A 23,986-nucleotide genomic window follows, 5' to 3' on the forward strand; every position below is an offset into this window, starting at 1 on the left:
TTAGCGCTGACACAGGAAACTAGGAGCCCTGTCTCTCCCCAGCCGTTTAAAAGGGTTGGGTTTCTAGCGCTTTAACACACAACTAGCCCCGACCTCGTGAAACCGGGGGGGGGGGAGGGTAACAACCTTCCACTCGCACTCACCAGGGTTTAAGTGTTGACACGGCACAGCCAATCGATTGGAAGCGGTCTGGACTGGGGGGAAAGTGGGGATCCGTCTGTCTCTGGGCTCCAAAGAGGCGCCATCTGTTCTCCCAGCTCTGTCCCAGGAGCTGTCCTGGCTGGCCCCAGCATGGTGCAGAAACTGTCCAGCCCAGCCTCCCATTTTAGAAACTTTCGCCCGGGGATCCATTGATTCTGGCTTAATTAATGAACACTACGGCTAAGCAGCTAGAAGTGGTCTTACTCTTCCCCCAAGGACACACTCAGAACCCTTATCCGGCTGGGGAGGGGGGGTCACTGTTCAGAATCCCATCCCCCTGTCTTGGCTTCTTCCCCCAGCCTCCGATGACTATGGATGCTAAACCCAACTCCTCCCCAAACCCCCGAATTGTCAGGGGGGCTCCAGACGGAACAAATCCGCCTGGCTCCCTGCTTCTCACCCATCGCCACCGCCAAGGACTACCAGGGGAAGGTGATCGGCTGTCCCAAGGGCTTTTTGTTGGCGCTCTCTCCGCCGCCTGATCCTTGCCTGCAGGTCTGGCCGCGACTCCTCCAAAAATAAAGAAAGACAAGTTAATGTGCAGCGAGCGCCGATCATAAAGCAGGAGCATTATCAAGTGATCTCCTGTTAAGGGCCAGTGATTCCGTGCAGAACAAAGGCACAGTGTCTGCTCGGCCTATAGGTAAAGTTACAGCCGCTAAAACACACCCAGCCGCAAAGAAACGCCACACACATACATACACACACACACACACACATTTAGCTTCTCCAGAGACAGGCCCCTAGGACTTTTCCATCTCAGGTCCCATCAAGTCTGCTGATTCCCTCTCTACAAGCAAGCCGCGATTCCCCCCTCCCCCACTTTGTCCAGAGTTTTATATTTTAATTTACTCTTGATATTTTTTAATCAAAAGCTCCCCTCCCCCAAAGGTTCTCTCCGAAACTCCTCTCCTTTCCTTCCCCCACCGCCAGTCCCCACAAGACTCTTCACATCCGCACGTACTCAGTCCCAGTTCAGATGTCATCTGATGGGAGGGCCAAACTGTAATTCATCTTGATTTACTTCATTGTCCTGGAGATGGCAAACTATAATCCTGTATAATTTCACGAACAAGCAGGTTTGGAATTAATGGGTCAATATTAATTTAAAACAAAACACAGAGAGCACGACCTTTTCTCTCAACTACATATTGCAGTACAAGTCTCAGGAAACTTTAGGCTAACCTCTCAACCTCTTGGGCTCTGAGAGGTTGCAGTTATTTGGAGTGCTCTTTGCTTCTGCTAATGGCAGAAAAGGAACTGGAAATAGAAATGTAATATCAACGAAAGATCTCTCTAAGAAACGAAGGTGACTCTGGGATTTGACGAGGAGGTGTTGGTTTGTAAACTTTTTTTTTAAGTATGTAATTGAAGCTTCTGTCTCAGCGTGAGCAATTCAAATTCACTCTCTAGTGAACTCTGCAACTTTGTTTTTCGTTGGAAATGCTCTAGTCGAGCAATCTCAACTGCTCCATTTTCTGCTGAGCTATTTATGGGAATAATGGTGTCCTGTCTACGCTGCAGAAATGCAGAAGTCGGTCGTTCCGAGGCCAGAGTTTCGTTAGAATGTAACTTTAGGGTAAGAGGTTTTTGTTGGAAAATAACTGATGTATGAGTATTACAGAAAAAGTGAGTGCACCGTGTCTCCAAAGAAGGGGATCCAATGTCATCTATGAGTCAGTAAGTGTGAAGTGGTTACCCGTACGCAGTTCATTAAAAAAAATCCAGACAAAACTGTATGCTGTATATTTTACTCCATGAAATAAAACACATTTTTTCATGTTTGCTGAAAAGTAAAACAATAATATTGTACGAAATGTTATACACAGGGCATGTTTTACATTGAAATTTCAGAAACATCATTGCATCCACCAGAGAGACTATTCTAAAACTGATATTCACACAATTTTAATAATAATATGTTAGAAACATACAGTGTCGCATTTAGTATATACATTCCCTTGCTTGCAAGCGAAAAATCCTAATCGCTTCTGTGTAACATGCTTTATTTTAAAGCCTAACCTTTAAAAACACTGCTGTGATATTACTAACAACTGCTTTTATAAAATTAATTTGACATTTCCATATATATACATCCTTTCAGTCATTTTATGTTAACAATGCTAAACTTAAAAAATAACAAGCTTATAGTAACATTAAAATGTCATATCATATCCAGTCAAACATTTGTCCATATATATGTGTGTTTGTGTGTGTGTGTGTGTGTGTGTGTGTGTGTAAATATATATATGTATATGGTCTTGTAACTGTTGGAAATACTCTTAGTGAAATATGTCAGAATCTGCTGGAGGTCCTTTGAAAACAAAGGAACTATCTTATTTCAGTGGTTTCATTTTCTCTTTTGTTTTCTCTCTCCTTTTCTTTCTTTCTCTTTCTCTATAGTGCCCATTACTTTCTAGTATAATTCTCAGTCTTGGTGGGAACGGGGAGGGTTTCCCATTCAGTATTTTATACTTTAATATCTCACACGGGTCTGTCCACCGCGTATTGGCATGCGCTCAGGTTGGAAGCTGGGTTCTGAACACTGGCGTATCCAAAGCTGGAGTGCTGCTTGGCTTTAAGTCTCAGACTAGCCAGGCTAGAGTTACATGTGTCCCTATAAACATAAGGAGGTGTCGGAGGAGCATAAGGGCAGGCTGGCGTTGGCACGGCAGAATTCAGAGAGGGATTGCTCAAGTTGTTCAAGTTGTTCAGGCTGTTGAGGCTGGAACCGGGGACCCCAGTGACTGCAGAGGGCACCATGCTTGAAGACATACTCATGGAGGAGATGGAATTCGGAGGGGAGAACATGCTCTGAGAAGACAGGGGGTTGACATTCATCGAGTTGAAGAAAGGGAAACTTTTGGTGGAGAGGGAGGCGGAGGTCAGGCCTTTGGCTGCCCAGTTGTTGTAAGAATACCCGGGGTACATATCATCGTAGGGCTGCATGAGGCCGTTAAACTGTGGACCAAAGCCATTTTTACAGAGCTCGGCCTGCTGGTTTCTTTCTCTCTTTCTCCACTTGGCTCGGCGGTTCTTGAACCAAACCTTAAATAAATAAATAAATAAATAAATTAAATAAAGCCAGGCGCGGTTTAGTTATGTAAAAAAAAAACAAAAAACAAAAAAAACCCCACCCCTCAAATCACTTGGCTAACGGTGAAGGTAATGGAAAGGATATCACGGGCTGCTCTGAGAAGGAAACTGACCAGTGTTAAAAAGAAAAAAGAGGATTGTGGTTTCCACTATCTACAAACATTTGTATTTCAAATGGGCTTTCACATATACAATCCCCCGAAGTTGGCAAAATCTCCTCTCTTCCCCCAAAAAAACAAAAACAAAAGCGAACTCTGCAGGAACCGAAGTGCTTATTTTAGCTATTTTTATCTTGTCACGTTCATATAGTAGTAGCTGAGAACCCTCACATAAACTATTTATTTTAGAGCTCACGTTTTGCAGTTTTCCTTTCGTGAATCCCAAACACACATTCGCGCCACAAAAAACAGAGCGCTTACAGAGTTTGCTCTCTGTTATTTTACAAATGGGGAGACAAAAACTTCAAACCAAACCACACCGAATTGCAAAGCTAATGCAAAACGCCTAAAAAAAAGCTGCAGAGTTTTGCCACGGGAGAAACATTATATTTCCCATTGCAAATAGAGGGAAAACCCTAATAAATCTTGACTCAGCAGCTTGTCAAAGCTCCCCAAGTACTAATCTTCAGGATTCCCCCAAACACTTATAAACAAACGTGTCCTCCTGCTTTTTTGGCAAACTTTGCCTTTTAACAACGTGCTAAATGAGATCTAAAGTCCTTTCCTCCAGACAATGGCGAAAACGTGTGCCTTTCTCTAAATCTTTCCAATCCACATCTTGGTGTCTGATTTGTCAGCCAGCCTCCTGCAAAGTTATTTTGTGTACTAGAGACCTTCCCGGGCTCCTCTTTGTTTACACAAATGATGTTTTACATTACAAATCTCTTAACTGTACAATTAATCCTTGAGGCGGCTTAGACACAGCTATAAAACCAATATAGTGCCCCACTCCGATTCACTACATATTGTCAGGGTAAAGCAGCAAACGTTTCTCTAGCTAGCTTCACAAAACATCCATCAGTTACATTGCAGCTCATGAATAAAAATATAGAGTGTGAAGTGGCTGCTAAAATTACTTTAACAGTTTATAATCCGATATTGTACCCATCAGCCTACTAATGTCAGACAAAATAATTCAAAGTGATCGTTTTCAATAACAAACAGCCTAAATGAAGGAGACTATTTTTTAAAATAACAATGAAAAGGCGTTGAAACTAGACAGATTCAGTTTGCAATCCCATTCTGCTCGAATTAATCAACAACACATACAGCCTGCTTTTTCCTCTCCCTTTTTAATCACTCTCTGTATGTTTCTACTGTGCAATTTTGTTTAAAGTCTACAGCTCGCCTATTTTTAATTAATATATTTTATTTCAAAATGTCCGTAGATTAAGATGGCTCCTAATGTAAAATAGACCTTTCTTATTTTATTTTAGAGGTCTAGTATAATAATAAAAATGCTTTAAGAGTATGTAGACTCTTTCCACGCATACACCAGGATTTTAAATGTACTGTATTGTATTTTAATAGTATCCTTTAAAAAACAATAGATGAACCATAAGTTATATTTGAAGATAGTAAAGCTCTCGGGATTTATTTTTGGGTTTGTTTTCGGGGCCTCTCAGTAATGGGATTGCATAGCATCAGGATTTGGCTCATAATATAGATAATTTTTAGAACTGTGACAGTACCATAAATCTCAGGGGGAAAGCGCTTCGGTAGCTACGAAACCAAAAGCAAGAGAAAATGCAAGGAAGGGCATGCCCTGAAAGCCTATGAGGAAATAAAAGCCCTTGTATACGCTGCATCTTTTTCTCATTAGAGGCAGCACAGGTTGAAGCCTGTTTCAAGTTGCTTTCTTGGCGAATGTTTTCATGAGCAGAGGACACATTGCACAGTGAGGGCGAAACGTGCGACGCACCATATCCCAAGGAGGGAGATCGCAATCTGTCTCGCTTGGACACAAATCTCTTGCTCCCTGGTGCTTTTGTGCAAAAGCTCTGAAGCTGGAACGCAAAGTGAAATCGAAAGCAGCTGCCACCGGTTCAGCGCTTCCTCCGCCGTCAGGCAGCAGCGGGCTTTTGGTGTCGGTACCTACCCGGACTCTGGCTTCGGTGAGGTTGGTCCAGACGGCGATCTCCTCCCGGGTGGACATGTCCGGATAGCGATTCCTCTGGAAAGTGGCCTCCAGCTCTTGCAACTGCTGGCTGGTGAAATGAGTCCTCTGCCGTCGTTGCCTCTTTTTCTTGGAGGGATCCTCAGCCCCGCCATCCTCATTCTTACTCTGCTGGCTTTTATCTTTCTCTGCAAAACAAGGGCACCCACCATTCAAAAGGCTGCTGCGGACTGCTAAGAGAAAAGGGGCGAATTTATTTCCCCACACAGAGACGGCTCATTTGATTGAGTTTTGTTAGCATTGTATGCACAGTGAAGAGAATCATGGAGGCGTGTGGACTCCTACAAACTCAGCTGTCTAGATCTGCCATCTCGCTCTATACAGAGCACATGCACAGGCTGTACAAATACAGACGCGCAATGTAACTCGCCTGTTTGCATGCAGACAGGGGATGGAACGTTGGCCGTATGTGTGTGTTTAGAACGATCCCACACGTAGAGACCACAGAGTTATCAATAGACCATGACTCTGACAGGCGGATTCGAATGCCCTGCTAAACACCAAAGTACACGACAGTCCCTACATGGATCTCGCCCCGCGCGTTAAAGTTGACTGATCATCGGACTAAAGAGTTGTCCGGGTAGAATATCCCAGCTTTCACCTTGTGGACCCTCTTTCCCCACAGCCTCCCCGGCTGAAGACCTCCGAGCGTGGGGGGGGGGGGGGTCTCTCTCCCTTTCTCCGCAGTTGGATGCTGGGGTCAATGGAGAGATGCACTCAATGGGGGACGCAATCCGTAGCCAAATGGGAGCCGCGCAGTGAATCCCGATGCAAACCTGCCGGAAAGTCCCGGCAGAAGTAATTCATTATACCGGGGGAGGGTTTTCCGTGTGCTCCCAATGAACACACATCTCCAAGGCTCTGCTGCCAGGAGAGACGCTCAGAGGAACCCCAGTGCGGCTCCCATTCACTGTCCTTCACTCAAGAGAAAAGAAAAGGGCGGAGGGAGAATCAGCAGCGAGACTGAGCTGGGGGGACAGGGTGATACCGAAGTTCCCCGAGGGGAGGCAGCAGAACGGGGTGGGGGTGGGGGCAGGGAAGGTGTAGCCGCAGCCCGGGGATGGACTGGGTCTTACCTGCAGCCTCGGGGCTGGAGGTGTCCGAGATGGTGTGCACCTCCAGCCGGTGTTTGGAGGAGTCCAGGGAAGAACGAGGCTGCCCGGGCGCTACAGCTGAAGCCATGACCAGCGCCGCTGGGTGATGATGGCAAGAGGATGAAGAGGAGGAGGAGGAAGGTGAAGTGGAGCACAGCTTACTCCCGGCTCCCAGCCGCTCCAGGCTTAATGGATCTTTCATGAAGTTCATCGGCCAAAGGAAGCCAAATATGTCCCTGTCTCTCCCTCTTGCGCTGTGTATGGCGGCGGATGTACAGATAGACACCCGCTGCACCCCCTCTCCGAGGCGCAGCGTGGCAGAAGGTGCCGGCTCAGCTCCCTCGATTGCTCCCTGGTCCAGCGGGAGCCTGAACAGCAGCAGCGGTGGACGGCGTCCAAGAAGCAACTTGTTACCCTTTTTACTGAACGAGTCCTAAGAAGGCAAATGGGCAAGTCCAGCCAGCCTTAAGCTAAAGTCTCAAGGAAAATAGATACAGAGGCGCACGGGGTGTTCTTGGCAGCCGGAAGGGGGGGGGGGAACAGATGATTAAAAAAAAAGGAAAATTCGACCCTATAATAATAATAATAATATTCCTAATAATAATGAATCACCACAGGACGCAAGTCTCCTGACTGACACGCTAAGGCGATGGCAGTGCCAGTAAGTGTCAGAGTGACAGGGGCAGGTAGAGGAGATTAAATCCAAGGCAGCAGCAGCAGCAGCCTTCCCCAGCTCAGCCACTCTCTCTCCCGTATGCACAGGTCTACGCACAGCGAGAACCCAGGCGAGCAATGGACCCGCGCAGCTCCGCCGCTTCCCTGTTTGCCCAACATCTTAAAACCAGAGGAGGCCTTCCCCGGGCAGTGATGTCACCCGACCCCTTCCCTGCCTCCTCCTCCGCCCGGGACCCGCTGCTCAGGGCCGGAATGATGTCGCTCCGGACCAATCAGGACGCGCGAGGCGGAAGACAGACTAGAACTACCGCCACCTATCAGAGAAGCAGGGCTGGGCTAAGTAATTCACTCTGCGGGACCAGGCGCGGGTGGAACCTGCTGCGCCCAAATTGCCAGAGAGTGGGCATTTGAAGGAGGTGATTCCACACAGGGGTGAAGGCGCGCGTGTTAAGGTCTAGAGATACCCACACATTTTTCTCGACAACGTGTGTTGTCGTTCCCCAGTGATGCGGGGACACCCCATCCTCTGCTGGCTACACAATTTTCTACGTTAGCAAGCAGGCTGCGGCTGAGGGGAACACGAAGAAACAAATACAAGCCGAACACAGATTACAATTTCAACCCAAGTGATCACGCATATTGCCTTACTCTTAAAAAAAAGGCTTCTCTGTAATTACGAGCAAGAGTTTAGCAATCCGAATGACAAGCAAACAACACCGAAAGTTGTCAGACACGAAATAGTGACTTTGAGCGTGATCCTAACAAGTGTTTAGGACTACAGTCACGTTTTACAGATTTGTTGAATAGAAACGGCAACACTAAAAATACCACACAAGTGTAAATGCCCATTCATAAATCAAGTAGATAATAAATTATACAGCATTACACCAGTTTGACTAATGGATTTTTTTCTGAAAAATTGGTAGTTTCCGAATTATATCCACCTTTAAAATTTGTTTGGAAAGTAATTAAGAAGCGTCTCTCCAGCTGATCCTTACACTATATTTGTAATCCTTTGAATGTCTCACTTTTCTTTTTGGCTCTCTTGTTTATTTTATTGTGATAATTTCAAAGAAAGCAAAAACCAAGTAAAGCGCATTGTTGTGCATTATATATCCTTCCGTCATTTCCAGGAGATTTCAAATAACTGGTCACAGGGACATTTTCTACATTCCTTTTATTTTTAGAGACCATTTTCTTTTCCCACCGCCTTGAACAAATTACCGAGTGAAACCAAAATTATCCAAGGGAAAGAACATAGAGAAAGCTAGAGCAACAAAGTGAGGACGATGAATCAGACACTCCTAACGCCGAGATGTTACGATGATGGCCGGCAGTACAAAACCCTACCACAGGAATACCATAGGAACTTTCCTGAGCCATATATAGGGGGAAACTTCCAACTCAAAGGACAAGGGTCAATTTTTTCAGGGTTCTATTTCCCGTGCAAAAACATCCATAAATCTCATATACATAAACCCAAATCCTTCCTTTATACACATGGCAGGATTTAGCCCATAATCCGGAGGCAATGACAACGAAGGAAAACTCTCTCTTTTTCTCTCACTTTAGTTATCCCCAGTACCAACCAAGAGCTAATCCCCTTGCTACAGTCTGATTTTTTTTACATGGCTTGTTATATTACTGCAGTAGTTGGTGTGAGATACATGGGGAGCAAATCTCACATTGTGGGGATTGTGTAGCCTTCCATATTGGTCACATGACTGGAAGGTTTTTCAGGCAGAAAATGGGCTTGTCCTGCAGATAAAGCAAGAGTCAAAATGTATTTGAACCTACCACCTTGTGCCCTTTGAATAGTTGCAAAAATACGCCCCATCCGAAATATTTTCAATAGATTCGGGAGTGGGCCCTAGCAATGCCCTGAGCTTTTAAATCCCACACCCGTTGAGTGGATGAGTTCTGCTTAAATATGGATGGCACGAAGTAATCCAGACGCTGAAGATGTATGTGCAATTTACTAAGATTGTTCCTATATTTATAATTACTCTTCACAATTCTAGATGTCTGGGAAGCTATAAGGAGTTTCCCACGAATGTGACCTTTCTTAAATCTAAACACAACTTTCAACCTTCCCTTTCTTTTATTCATTTTTTGACAGATCCTACTTATTAGCAGATGCTCTATCTCTCAATATTATCTCTTGCAATCTTACTTATCGCTAAATTATACACATTACTTCAGCAGCCTATTGGTAAAGAAGGTTAAATGAATTTACATTCTACTCATTATCTGGTGTTTAAATGACGTGTTTTATCCCTGAGATTTGGCAAAGAATCTCTTCCCTCAGACCCCACAGCGTTTCGATAGAGACAATGCTCTTACATTTGTAGTGGATTTTAATCTGATAAGACTCTAATTTGCTTAAGTCTTTTAAATAGGGGGTTTTAAATGATTCTAGTCGTTTTCTTATTGAATTTCCTCTAATTCCCCCAAGATCATAAAGTATATGTGCAAAGTAAATATTTCCTCCCTTTGCACCGGCAGCAGATGACCTATAACTAAGTCAATATGAATCCAGCTCTATTCTGCACAATTTGTTTACTAATCATATTCCAGTTTCTTAACCTCTCTGTACTACTGCGGTCCTGTACTCATCAATCCCCGAAGCCCTTGTTAACGAAAGGAATCCATTAGGAAGAAACCAACAATTCTCAGTGTCTTTAGTTTAAACTCAAAGCCGGGATTGTAGATTTCTAGGTTCAAAACTTCAGCAACGTAATTTCTGTCTGGGCAGTATTTTAAAAGAAGGCCGGGGGAGTGGGTGGACCCTGTTCATACAGCAATTGTTATTTTCTAATTCTGTATTTCAAGATTATATTGCAAATAACGAGGGAACTACAAGAAGCACGGGACACTTGTTACTTTTACATGTTTTGTAAAGAAATAAATCTCTCTGCTTTAAATAACAGAAGCAATCAAGAAGAGGGGCTGGAGAAGGAAGATTGCAAGGGGTTTTAACTAGGTCTTCCCCTTTGATACGTGAACCCGGGGCAGTGTGTGTGTGTGTGCGCCAAGGGAGAAGACCTAGCCTTTATTTATATTTTTGAGGACGGAGCATACTAGTTTATGAATGCAAACCTTCCCGTGAATCCTGCGATTTAAACGAAAAAGACATATGTCTGATTTGGAAATGGCCCGGCACGCATTATGCACTTTGCGAGCTGCTCTGTTGAAGTCTAACTTGTTTGGTCATCAATCATTATGATATTTGGCCTCTGGGATAAAACCTAACGTAAGTCCAATTTGCACACAAACGTCCACCCGCGCCAATACACGCTGCCATTTGCAGTCAGAAATTGGGAGTGAATGTTCTCAGATAAAAGATTAAATTCGGTTTCTTTTCCCCTCTTCCAGACAAAAGGTTTGGAGGATTTTTTTTTTAGGTCCGACACAGAGCTATGTTGCTTTGACCGATTGTGCATTTTAGTCTTACTCAGTACCGCAGTTGTCAGATTTAATTGCTCACACCCGTTGAAAACGTCACCGCCCTGCAACACTGAATCCTAGGGACTACCATTCTGTAGCTTAGAATGAGATGAAAACAGTCTTTTTAATAGGCATTTGTAAAAAGACTGTAAAGATGAAACAGTCTGTATGCCTGTCTCTTTCGTGTCTCTCTCCCTTCCCCCTTTCTGCTCCAAATTCTTAATTAATCAAAGAACAATCTCTGCACCCGTTCCCACCCCGCTTTTGACGTCTTTATTGTCAGCTCTTTCCTGTTTTTATTAGTATGTCAAGAATAATTAGACACGCAAGTGACTGCAAGACCACGCGTATCTCTTTAGCGCAAAAGAACGCAGTTTGAGTGACTTGCGCTTTTGAAATTCTGATCTGAAGGAGTAGGCAATTTATAGTCCTCAGAATACCTTGATTGTTAGAATATTAGGCGCTTATGGGGAGAGGGGAGAACCCTCAACACTACCAAGATTCTTTGGACAAAACTTTGGACTTCCTTTGGGTTTCTTTGCTCTAGTGGGTTTAAGTGAAGTTCTCCTCCTATTTGGGTTCCAGATAATATAAAAAATGGGCCCCATTGTAAAAATCTGGATTGTTTTAACAATCACAAGTGATTAAAAAAAATAAATAGAACCTTCCTAATGAATTTGAACAGACTCATTGCTCTTGTGACGCATCCTTCAGAATCTAATGGACTATCCTAGACCGGTTTCTATCCGAACGTGTGTGTATGGAGGGCTGGAGTTGGGCGGGGGAGGGGAGGATAGGAACACAGACATGTTCAAGTATAAGCAGAAGGCAAGACTACAATCACTTATTTACAATAGTGTGATTAAAACTCCACCATTGCTTCGTCCCCTGACCCCCACCCTCCAGCCGTGAGGGTAGCTAACATTCGGCATTAGTTGTCATGGTGATAATAAATCACATAAATCCAAAAAATACCCACCTTTAATCTGAGATGAAGTTTTTATTTCCCTAGCGAAATAATATTTTAAAAGCTGTCAAATAACAAAAAAAAAAAACCCAACCTAATTGTAGTAACCCAAGTAATACATTACTGCTAAAGGTTTAAATTACAATTTCAGAAGTGAGGGGTTTTTTTCAATGCGGGTAGAATTTTTGATACTCTTTAGATTCCAGATTCTCGCAGCCTCTATGAAATAGGATTTTTTTGGGGGAAGGGAAGCAACAAACAAACAAGTTAAACAAAACCCCAATATCTTTTATTGTGGCTAATTTGCCTTTTGCAGGGTTTCTCGCACTGTCCGCTGAAAATAACTAGTGCTGGCTACTGTCAGCCCAGGATACCTGGTCAGTCCTGTTTCCTGATAACCTGTAACTGTTAGGCCTGGGCAGGAGGAGACCTCACTCCAGCTGCAACGGGCCAGTGTTCAGAGCCCTACACATTTTCCAGAGATGTAAATGTGTCTGTGGATGAGAGAAGGGAAAAGAGAGCGAGATCTCGAAACAGGAGCTCGGTTGACCTGCTTAGCTGGATACTACTGTGTTTGCAAGACATACTGCAGGTATTTATTTTCCCACTTTTGTCTTCATCTAGTATAAGATCATTGTTTCTAGATGTAATACTCTCCTAAATGCATAAATTGGTTCTTATGTTGAGTCTCCAGCTAGTCCTGTTTTCTTTTACCTTCGGCTTGTTGTCTTTTGCCTAACTTGGATTACCGGGTATTCTCCTAGATGAAGAGCCATTAATTACCCATTCAGTCAATATTAGGAAGACGACAAAGCTTTTTACATAGGATTAAGAAGACATCAGATTGTTCCATTAGTATATTCCTCCTCACGAATAAGCTTTCGTTATATATTTAGTTTTCCCTGGAGTCAGTCTAACAACTACTGCATATATTATTGTGAGATGACGATGAAAAAAATCAAAGGAACAATAAGTAAACTTTTAGTTCCCATTTTTCAGAGAATGTTTGAAGGAAAACTTCAGTTTGGGGAAGGAGCTGCTATAATTTGCGTTGCCCCTAGAAGATAATCAGTCCCAATCAACTGAGGAAACATAATGAAATGTAGTATATGACCAGCGTGTGTTGCTCATTTAGAACCTGGAAATCTCCTTTCTCTTCCTTCAAAGAATTCCACCTTCACTGTTAAGCTCCCAGCCCTGTCTGTACATCTACACAGCAGGGTTATTTCAGAATAAAGTCCATTATTGCAAAATAACATTATGTGCCGTCTATGCAAGAAGCCTGTTATTTTGAAATAAATTCAAAATAATGGTCTTCTTACTCCCATTTCCTATAAACCTCATTGTATAAAGATTAAGGAAGTCATTGGAATAGTGATTTATTTCAAAGTAAGTGCTGTGTAGACAGCACCAACTTTTGAAATAAGCTATTTCAAAATAAACTATGCAATTTGTGTACCTTATTTCAAGGTATGAGCTACTGTGTAGCCATACCCTCTTAGTCCTCAGCCTTTCTTAGCTCTCAGACTGGGTGTGTCTACACTGCACAGTAACTCAAAATAAGATACGCAATTTGAGCTACGGGGCAAATTGCATATCTTATCTCAATGCTATTTTGAAATAGGGCGCTATTGTGGAATGTCTCTTAACCCTTGTGCAATGAGGTTTACAGGAATGTTGGAATAGCGAGCCTGTTATATTTCGATATAATGGGCTTGCTGTTAAGATGCCAGAGGGTACATCTACACTGCAGGGCAAAAGTCAAATTAAGCTCCGCAACTTGAGCTATGTGAATTGTATAGCTTAAGTTGAAATAGCTTAATTCAGCTTTTGGCGCTGTCTACACAGCAGGAAGTCAAAGGAAGAACACTCTTCCCTTACTCTTTGTAAAATGAGGGTTACAGGAATCAGAATAAGTCCTCCAGCTGGCCATTATTTTGAAAGAATGACTTGTAGTGTAGATGCGCTCTTTGTTATTTTGGAATAATGTCCGCTATTCTGAAATGATGCCCCTGTGTAGATGTACCCTTTGGGCTCTTTCTTTCCCAGGCCTGTTTCTTTTCTCTTATCTTATTCAAGCCTTTCTTCTTCAGATTTCCCTCCTTCTTTCTTCTCAAGGTTATTCTCTTTGATGTCCTCTAAGTGCCCAGGATACTCTTAGGAAGCCAAATATCAATGGTTCCCTTATCCCTTTTTGGACATAGTTACCATCCTAAACTACATTTTGGTATTGACATTGTTCAAGCAGCACTAGTACTTCTTGGCATGCACACATAGCCACAGTGACATTTTGGTAGGTTTATGTGGTGACTCTTTCACAATCTCTGCGCTAGCAGGTATCACTGAAATTTGGATCTTCTTGAACTGATAAGAGCAGAGATTTATAGTTAGGCAGAAATCCATCCACCCATCTATTTTTCTATCTACCCACTCACACACTTACATGGGAATAAGTGTTGATATTGGATTCTTACAAGAAACAGTTGAAGGGTGAAAGAGGGCTACCAGGGTTGCAAAGTTAGCTTTCAACTTGAGTAAAAAATGATTAATATTCTTCTTTAAACAGTTATGTACCTCAGTTTGCAGGGGAATGTGTACACCAAGCTGTATGAGTGTGTATGTGTGTGTGGCGGGGGTGGGGTAAAAGTACCGTTAAATTATTCAATATTCAGCCGCAAATAATGAGTTTTGACAAGTTTAAATAATCAATTTGCAATGCTGAGTGTGATGGAATAATGCAATATGGTGTTTCAACATTATAGACTATGAGCCTGTTATTTATTGACTGAGTTATTAATTACATACACGATTTCTACAGTGGATTTTACAAAAAAAAAGTAATAATTGTATATACTCAGCATGCCCTATCAAAAGGTTAGGACCCTGTTCAGAAATTAAAATAAAGCAATAATATACAGTACTTATACAATATGTTTGTTTGTGTGCCTGTCTCTCACCCCTCATTACACAGTTTTAGTAAAATTATGTGGTTTGTCACTAAGAAATACTTTTCCTATATTCCATTTTATGGCTGAATATAAGACTTGACTTTGAAATCATTTGTAGCCACAGAGGTTTCATAGAGATATTAATATGACTGTTTACATTCCCATTTATTCTAACAATCTTTATTTTCTGCTGAGCTATGAAAATGTTCTGCACTTGCAGAAACTCAGCCATCATTTGTATTTCTCTTATTATGATGTCCTCATTACATATATTTTTACTCCAAATTCACAATAACCCCTACAGGAATTTTACGAAAGGAACTTGTAGCCGAAGATGCTCCTAGTAAACAATTGGTTTGTGTCTCTGATACCTGGCTTTCTCCTACGGCAACTTAAAAGCCACGACAGAAGAGAAAGATTTAGTTAGAAATGTATGATATAAAAGATGAAGTCGTTGCATTGCCTTCTCACCACGGGTTACAAAATCAAGGGGGTATTAAAAGATTTAAAACAGAAAAAGAAAACAAAAGAATTTAAAATAAATCTACTCATTGTATTACTTTCAAATAAATCAGCCCCAAAACCGAGGACATTTCGGGAGTTATAATTATTCATTAGGTATGAACATAACGGATCATATTTATACACAGCTCTATATAGAATAACTTCCGCAAAATAGTACCGTTTAAAATTCCCCCCAAATGGCCAACAAACTCAAGGTTTTCAGCATTCCTTCAACGGAGAGGTATATTGTAATTAATGGTATTAAATATGTTTGGATAGCAATTTCCCCTTCAGTTCGAAGGGTAAAAAAAATAGACTTATCGATATTGCACTAGGCAGGAAATTTTACATGTAATGCAATAATCCAGACTCATAATTAATGGTTAAGAAAATAACCATTTATTTTGCAGCAAGGGAAGTAAAAGTTACCATGTCATAGAGCATATGTGGATATTGCTTTTTTAAAAAAATACTTAGACGAATAAAACTGACTTGTAAGGACTCATAAATTTATTATAGCAGAAAGGTCCCTACTTTCCCATTAGATCGTGCTATAGTCTTTGATTAAGACCACCTGTTCATTGGGAAAAAGGTGAAGGGTAAAAAGGCCTTTGTTATTCTCAACCCATATATAAACCAATGTCATCCTTCGTCTCCACATTATTTAGCAGCTATTACTTGTGGGTTAAAAAGTGCCAAACATTGATAAACCTTACATGTGCACAATTTAATATCATGTATTTTTTCGAGATGACAAATTATTAGGTCATGATACTTCAGGATTTGGAATTGTCTCTAATCTTGACTTTTAAGCATTTTTTCTGGTCTAATCATTTATTTTTACAAGTAGCTGTCAAGCGGCGATTAAAACTTCCAAAAGCGGATGGGGAACGAAAAATTGCAAATCACTGGATAGTATCTGAGACATATTAAGCTATTTAGCCAAACAGGGTAAATACTACATTCTTACAAGTAACTGTTTAACCACAAGACCAGGAATACTTACATTATTAAGTTCAGTCCAGCTTCCTGTACTATTTATTCGCTCTAATACATGTTATTTAAACAAAATTATGCCTCTCTTGGATTAAATAGGATCTTGAAATAGAGCTTGTTTTCTTCTTTGTAACATGCTTACATTGATGTTTTTCTCTATTACGTGTTGAATTCACATATTTGAAACACTAAAAGGGGGAGGAGTGATTCTCCTATCAGTGGAAGCTAGACGGTCTCCTATGCTTTTTTAAAAAACAAAAAAGACATTTCCGATATGTAGCGCATCTAGTTATCCACAATTATTCTGAACTCTTAGCAGTGATTTTTATTGTAAACTTCACTTTAAAAGGCTGACACAAACACTTCCGATCAGGTCCGCAAAGAGAACATTCTAAAGCACAGCAAAAGCGCGCACTGAAAGATGGTCTGATACATCCAGACAGTCCACCCGTCAGATCCTGCCTGCACCCAATCCCCCTCCCTTTGAACTCCGTGGGAAGTGCTACCTTATAAAAACAGCGCCCGAACGGGCCCTGAATGTTGTTATTCACAACGTGCACTGTGCTTTTTGCACGAGGAAAACAGCTCGCGGAGAATATCCATTTTCATTGAGTTGCACGCCCCCAGCAAGAAACCTGGACCCACTTCACTTTTTGGCATTGTCCAGTCCCCCCCCCCCCCCCTTTTTGTTGCTTCCCTGTGCAGTGGCGCAGAGGTGCAGCAGCAGAGGTCGCTGTTGGACCACGTTTTAGCTCAGGGCCGGCCTACGTCCCTAAACAAGAGCTAGAGAAAGAGAGAGAGAGAGAGAGAGTGCAGGATGTGAAAGGAGTCTGGGAAATTTCCTCTTCAAGTTCGCTGCCCACATAACAACCTTTTGGAACCCAACCAGGACAGGTCACTGCACACCTGAGACGTCTGGTTTTTAAAAAGACACGAGGAGGGAACAATCAACCCCCCAACACGTGGGACTCTCTCTCCCCTCTCACGAATGCTAGTGGCGACTAATAGGAAGGTGAGTGGGAGCGAAGGGAAGCGGCCTGGAAGCTCTCGCTTACCGCTGGCGCTGGGATGCTGCCTCCCGAAGAGTTTGCTGCTGGTGGCCTCTTTCCTGCTCTCTGACGTGTCGCTGAATTCCCCCTTTTTAATGTCAGAGTCTTTGGAGAAAAGACATTCAACGGTAGAAGGCTGCACCCCTACTAAAGAGAGAACGAGCGAGAGACAGAAGACAGAGAGGAGAGGCTGTCAAACGTAGAACTCCGCCAAAATCACCAGCAGTGTGAACATGACCGTCCACGTAAAATTCACTACAGTACAGTTTAAAGATCCAGAAAACATGTTTTTTTTTGTTTCAGTTCTGCTGACTATTAAAATCAGAGAGAGGAAATAATGTTTCATCAATGAGCAACTCGGGGTTTGTAAATGTAATATGTAATTAGAAAAATATACCTATATATTTTGCGCGCTCTCTCTCTCTCTCTCTCTCTTTCTCTCTCACGGCTCATACACATTTATAGTCTAATAAACTACTCCTCTGCTAACATAAAAGATATGCTCATATAAATCGATCGGAAATATTTTCTTACCTAATTGAACACAAGCCGATACTAGTTTACGACAGTTGGACTCCATCACCCGTTACCTGTAAAACATCAAATTTATTGGCTTTTTAAAAAACATGATTCCTTAAGGAAAATGAAACCTCAGAGGAGCCGGGACATAGTCTGTGTGAAGCACGTTGTTAATATATTTGCGTAACAACGTCTACAAAGTACCTTGTTCTAAAAGTCAGAATCGAGTTCCCTGTTTGTTGCTTCTCTCAGGAAGCGATACGCTGGTATTACAGGGCAATATTAATGATGACAGATGATCAGGGAGATCAAACAATTCTGTCGTTACTCCTCCATAAGATGCGCATTATTTATTTGTGATTGGAGGACGGGCTTGTGTAACATTTAAAATGTTTTGCAACAACACTTCCCCGTGGGATATTTTCGTCCTGGCGTTTGTTGATTCACAATCGGCTCAGGTCAGAGAATAAATGGCGTTTTTTTCTTTTGTACACATAAGTGTAAATTAGACTGTAACATTTGATACATCAGATTTAGCTTTCCCCTAAATAGCACAAAGGGGGCTTCCTACACGTCGTACTTTAGAATAATCATTAATTTAAAATAAATGTCAGGTTACGGGGGGGGGGGGGGGAGAGGGTGAAGACAAACTTGCGCCTGGTTCCATTTCATTTCATTTCCTCTTTTCCTATATTACGTGCTAAGGGCTACTCCGGTCCCCTTTGGCCTGGGCAACCTTCATACCCTACTCAGCGAGGCTCAAACCAAAATGGGATAGCTGTGGTTCAGAGCAGGTATAACAGAAGCCCCAGCGGATTGCAGAAATGTATCCCAAGGAGCCGATCATTTATATTCATTAAGGATCCGCCGCTGATTACACGTACTGCTTCCCTGCTCTGGAGGCAACCTGACAATGCGAGCGTCCTCCTTCTAGGCTAGCTGTCCGGGCACTGGGACCCCGGCCTGTGACAGCGTAGGACCCCCCAGCCTGGGAACACGGCAGGAGGTGCGCCTTCGCTCTCCCAGTGCCAAAGAACAGCAGTTTGGCTGCTCTGGATTTAGTGATTCTGCAGTAAAATCACAGGATTAGTGCCTGATTGAGATGTCTGTTCGTGAGATATTACAAAATTCATTATCACAGCTCTCTACTAACTCGATATGAAGTAACACAGATGGGATTTTATTAGTCCAGGCTTCAAATGTTTACTTATGATAATTTCTGGGGAAATTTGCATGTCATCATCATTTCGGTAATCTTTTCTTCGTTCCTTCATTTTTTTAAAAGCGTCTGAACTGGGTGCGTTATTAGTTAGTGCCTACAATGCCGCAAACCAGTGTTTACAAACTAAAAGTCATTCAACAGTCACGTTTTCCAAGGCAGTCTGCAGCTCTGGTAATAACACGGATTTTCTTCTAGGAAGTGAGAATTAAAAAAAAAGAAAATGTTTAAGGTATGATTCTCAGGACATTTCTGAGTCTTATTGTGACACAGAAATTGATATTCAAAGTCAAAGGAGGATTGAGGGAAAACTCCGATCTGTATTAAATACTACTTCCCATAACTGGGCCTAGTATATTTAGCTGTGGCTAAATTTTGGGGGAAGGCAATTTAGTAAACCTTAATTCCTCTCTGATGGTCCTTAAACCGGCTCTGTCAAAACAAGCCTTGCATGACAAATTCAGTTGCCCTGCCTCTTCGCTTTCTTTGATGGCTAATTTATCTAACAAATTGAGATGCACAACTTTTTTTTTCCGAATGGGAAGTTTTTCTCTCCCCTCAAATGCTGCTGTCCTGGGATGAATATATCTTGTTAGACAGGATTATTACCCTCTTGGCTTCAGCCGCCCAAATTCCAATTACACCGCTAATCTTAATTTTCTCTCTTTTAATTTTTATTAGAACAGCTGTAAATACATCTACACAGGAGAGGGGGCATACAAAAGAGGCAATTATCAGTTGAGTACAGAAATGACAATGTTGAATCATTTAGTAGTGTCTCTGCTTTCCCTTTGTTTTTTATTATATTAATTTATCCTATATCCCCTCTGTCATTTTCAAACTATTCAATTATTTTCATCAATTAAAACAAAGAGCAAATTCACAGACTGTTCAAGTATTTTCTTTTTCTCGGATTGCTTGATAATGCCAGTTAATTAACAATTTGCTCCAATCACTTAAACTATAGCTGACTTAGATTAATAATAAACCGTATCAGGTGAATTTTACACATTGATATTATTTTAGAAACACATTCACCTGAAGCCGTGGCAAACTTCGTGCAGGACGCATGCAAAACATTTTAAGATCACAAAACCACCGGTCATTATTTGGTGGAAGTAGTTTTTGTAATGTGGTAGGTGTTATAGTAGGCGTTTCATAAACGAAATTGGGGCTTAATTTAAGGCCTAATCCTGTAATCTTTATTCAACCGAGTAATCTATAGTTAGTTCCAATAATTGCCCTCGTGAGTAAGGGTTACTTGTGTAAATAAAATGTTTCCTTATAACGAAAATACAAACAAGCAGTAATACTTACAATCTAGTAAACACAGGACAACGATTTACATTATTTCTATTGCATTAATATTTCTCGAAGCTTAGAATGAGGCTGTTCATTTATCCACACACACATTACACTTTTTCATGAGAAACAAATTCCTTTGTGAATAACACACTTTTATTTCCCAGATACCCGATTGCCTGAAACTACATAAAAAATCTAAAAGCTTTCTGTCACTTTTTCCCCCTAACTTGATTTAAGTTTCTTTGCAGTAAAGGGTGTCCTTATTTTTAAAAAAATAATGTGCTCTATGCTGCAATTCGGAAATAAATTAAGGTAAACTTAGCTACAGAGGAAACGGTCCACAACATTTTCATTTTATTTGGCAAAGGGAGGGAATATAGCATTGTGAGGAATATAATCGAGACAATATTTCCCCCACAAATAAAGTATAATCAATAATCTCACAGTGAAAGAAATTAACAAAACGCACCAATGTAAAAGCGTTTTTAGATAGACGCAGGTTTGAAATGGTGAGCAATTGGAGCTGATCTAAATAATTAAACTCTGTTACAAAAGGGGCCTGTCTCGCAGGTAGCAGTCTCAAGGCCTCACTGAATAGCTGGTGACGGGATTTTTCCCCCCTCTCTCCTAGGCAAAGCATTAGAAGCCTTTTTAAAACACCACCACCGAAACCGCTCAGTGACTTGACTCCTTTTATCTCTGGCACGCCAATCCCTCCAGATGTATTCATGTGAAGTAGAGGAGGACTAAGGGAGACGCACCGTTTGCCGAGACAACTCCCGATCTTCTCTATTGCCATTGAACTGCCCCCATAGATCATGATTGCCGTGACAGAGAAACAGGGTAAAGCCCCCAGCCCGGCTCGAGTCCGTTTGCGACGGCACTAGCCCGAGGAAAAAAAGAGACATCAGAGAGAGTCACACAAATCACCTCGCGGGACGCTTCCCGCACAGTGGAACCAATTCCCAGACTCGCATTATCTCACATCCCAGGAAAGGATGGGCCTCCACTTACCGGCTACTAGTTGAGCTTTCCAGCCCGTTATTCTTCCTGCGCCGCGAGATTTACCAAATCCTGGGGGCTGGCTGACTGCGGCGCCAGATGGAGTAAAAGGTTCCAAAGCGGAGCGCAAGGTTCCGTGGAGCAGGGCGGGGGGAGGCGGGGGACGCAGGGCTAGTGTATTCGCTGTGGGATCGGAGATCTTCCCGTGTCTGCCTCGCTCTTTCTCTTACTCTCCAGTCCGGCTCCCTCGCTCTCGCCCCCTCTCTGCATTGGGAGCGACGTGACGTCAGCAGAGATTCCACCAAACTAACTCCACCGCGGAGCAGAGCAGAGGGGGAGCGCAGGGGCTGGTGGAGCTGGGGAAGGGGAGGCAGAGACAGCGATAGATAGAGGGGAAACTGAGCACAGATGCGGGGGGAGGGAGGCGAAAATCAGCAAAGAGCGAGCCAGGCACAGGGACACATAGACAAGAGAAAGCGGGAAGAAGGGAGGCGGTAAACTAGAGTGAGGCTGGAGACAAACTGAATGCGAAGGCAGAGCAATTAGGAATAGGATCTACACTCCCTCTGTGCTCTAGGAGCATTGATCTGTTACACACACACGAAAGTCGGAATGATGAGGCACAGGAGGAGGAGGAGGGAATATTCCGTGGAGGGGGGGACCCCGGGAAGTTGTGTGTATGTTGGGGGTAGGGAAAGCGCAGCAATGGGGAAAAGGGAAGAAGAACCAAGCAAAGGAAGAGGAATAGAGAGAGAGCTCAAGAAGAAAACCGAGGTGAGAGAGAGACAGAACGGTCTGTGCGTGCGTACTCCAGAGAGAGAGAGAGAGAGAGATGGTAAACGCAGCGCTGGTGAAGTCTGTGCAGAGGGTCAGGTCCTTTTGCTCCTGCTCAGGACTGTTCCAGTAGTTCAAAGTCAACTCGGACTAGACGGCAACATACATTTCAGATCCCAGTGTGCAGCTGGGCGCGGGAAGGGGGGGGGGGGGGAGACTGGCCAATTTTAATGAAGGGATTGCGATGTACAAGACTCAGAAGCTCATTTAAGTCTAGAATTTCCTTGGCTGTAGATGCACCCTACAAGTTCACGCAGGGTCACTGATAACCCATTTTTTAAAATGACGAGGTTAAGAGTGCGGCAAGAACGGCCTCACCCCGCAATATTGGGTTTATCTGTATATTTACATTTGCTTCTGAAAAATGTGTAGGACGCTATAATAGAGGGCACAAACAACGGCTTGATCATTTAAATATTATATTTTGTTTGTCATCAGGAAAGAACATAGGTATTTTAAAACTTTATCGCCTTTTATTTTTATATGCCCGCTTGTAAAGCGCTATAAAATCGGACATATGTACTGTTAGGTGTGGAAGGTGATTACAAACGTAGTGTGGGATATTTTTTAAATTTATTTATTGCTTCTATAGACACTGACGCAAAGCAAAGCAAGTTATTTGATTTTTTCCTCTAATATTTGATGTTCGTAATACATCGTTTAAAGAAAGCAAAATATTACCCCAAACATTAAATAGAGTTTGTATCACCAACCACTAAAATTCGATTTTATTAAATTTTCTATGTTAAAAAAAAAAAAGCAAAACTCGGAAAGCATATATTTAAACCAAACGCATGGTTTACTTTCTGGGTGAACTTTTTGTTAGTGGCCTTTGCCTGTATAGCCGCACTATATGAAAATGATACATATTTGCATTACTTCTGATGATGCAAATACGCCTGTGTGAATTTTCTTGAAGTGTTTCATGGTTTTAATTAGTTTCAGTTAATAGCAAATGTGGTAGTAATTTTTGAGGATGAAAGCTGAAAATGGCTAGAAGTTGACAAAGTAGTTTTATGGAAAGTGTTATCCTCTTTGGATACCAAAGAAACTGAACTGCATTCTAAAATAATGAAGACTGTATAACGAGAGTAGAAAAATCTATTTAAAGACAGAAGTGCTATCCATTTAAACACGCCGCAAATAAATAGATTTAGTTGAAAGACATCAAAATGTATGTGTATGCGTTTTCTTTTAAAATAGCTGTTCTCGGAACTATGCATTACTGTCCCCGGGACTGGCATGCTAAGTTAATGCAATTTTCTGAACCCATCTGAAGAAGAGACAGAAGAAAGGAAAATCCACAAGGGTTCACCTAAAATGGTGTTTTCGGTGAAAAATATTCGGACCTGTCCCTCACAAGCTTCGGTCCTATTTTTCGGTCAAATCAATGAGTATTTGTGTGTCTTAATTCATTTAGGTACTGGATACAATCACAAAGGTAAATAAATACCCAGTGTTGTGACTGGGTTTGCTTGGAACCCTCCGAAGAATGCGCCAGAGCACTCTGTACAGAGACACACACACAGCTGGGCTTGCGCAAGTCCCCCCACTTTCCCGACCCAGAAAGCAGCCGCCGCTTGCTGAAGCTGTCCGGTTTCTGTCTGGGGTTCCCGCCTGGCAGGGCGCTGTGGCTGGCCCCATGTCGGAATTGAGCGGGCCACTTACTACTGGCCCCAGAATCGGTACAGCTGAAGTGAGCAGCTGGTGGGAAATGCAAATGGCTCCTAGAGAAACATAAGATACAGGGTGATTTTCATTCCCTCCTCGAGTGCGGGGAAGGAGCTGGACATACGTTTCACGCTCCTAATCCTTCTTTTACATTTTTAGTCATACTCCTATTAAACAACTAATTAATGCCCAGAATCACCAGGGAATACATTAGACATGCTGCTGTGGAATAGGGGTTCTAGGGGGTCTGGAAACGGTGGCGCTGACTTAATACACGGATTTCC

At 42.4% G+C, this 23,986-nt stretch overlaps 1 protein-coding gene across 7 annotated transcripts; it reads right to left on the minus strand.

Annotated features, from left to right (window-relative positions):
* Positions 1 to 1,938: 1,938 nt before the first annotated feature.
* Positions 1,939 to 22,141, minus strand: PITX2 (paired like homeodomain 2). 7 transcript variants are annotated; one of them, XM_025182711.2, is made up of 6 exons: positions 21,210 to 22,141; positions 20,957 to 21,078; positions 17,687 to 17,742; positions 17,159 to 17,296; positions 5,395 to 5,600; positions 1,939 to 3,249 (listed from the first exon to the last, which is right to left on the minus strand). In XM_025182711.2, exons 3-6 carry the CDS (start codon positions 17,730 to 17,732, stop codon positions 2,686 to 2,688), a joined length of 954 nt encoding a protein of 317 aa, XP_025038496.1. In that variant the 5' UTR covers positions 17,733 to 17,742; positions 20,957 to 21,078; positions 21,210 to 22,141; the 3' UTR covers positions 1,939 to 2,685. The 7 variants fall into 7 exon arrangements, with proteins under 7 accessions (XP_025038496.1, XP_025038495.1, XP_075785844.1 ...); XM_025182710.2 differs by having other exon boundaries at positions 17,159 to 17,299; positions 21,210 to 22,139; XM_075929729.1 differs by lacking the exon at positions 17,159 to 17,296.
* Between the last annotated feature and the right edge of the window lie 1,845 nt (positions 22,142 to 23,986).

Source organism: Pelodiscus sinensis, chromosome 5, assembly GCF_049634645.1.
Source record: "Pelodiscus sinensis isolate JC-2024 chromosome 5, ASM4963464v1, whole genome shotgun sequence".
Classification (NCBI taxonomy): Eukaryota; Metazoa; Chordata; order Testudines; family Trionychidae; genus Pelodiscus; species Pelodiscus sinensis.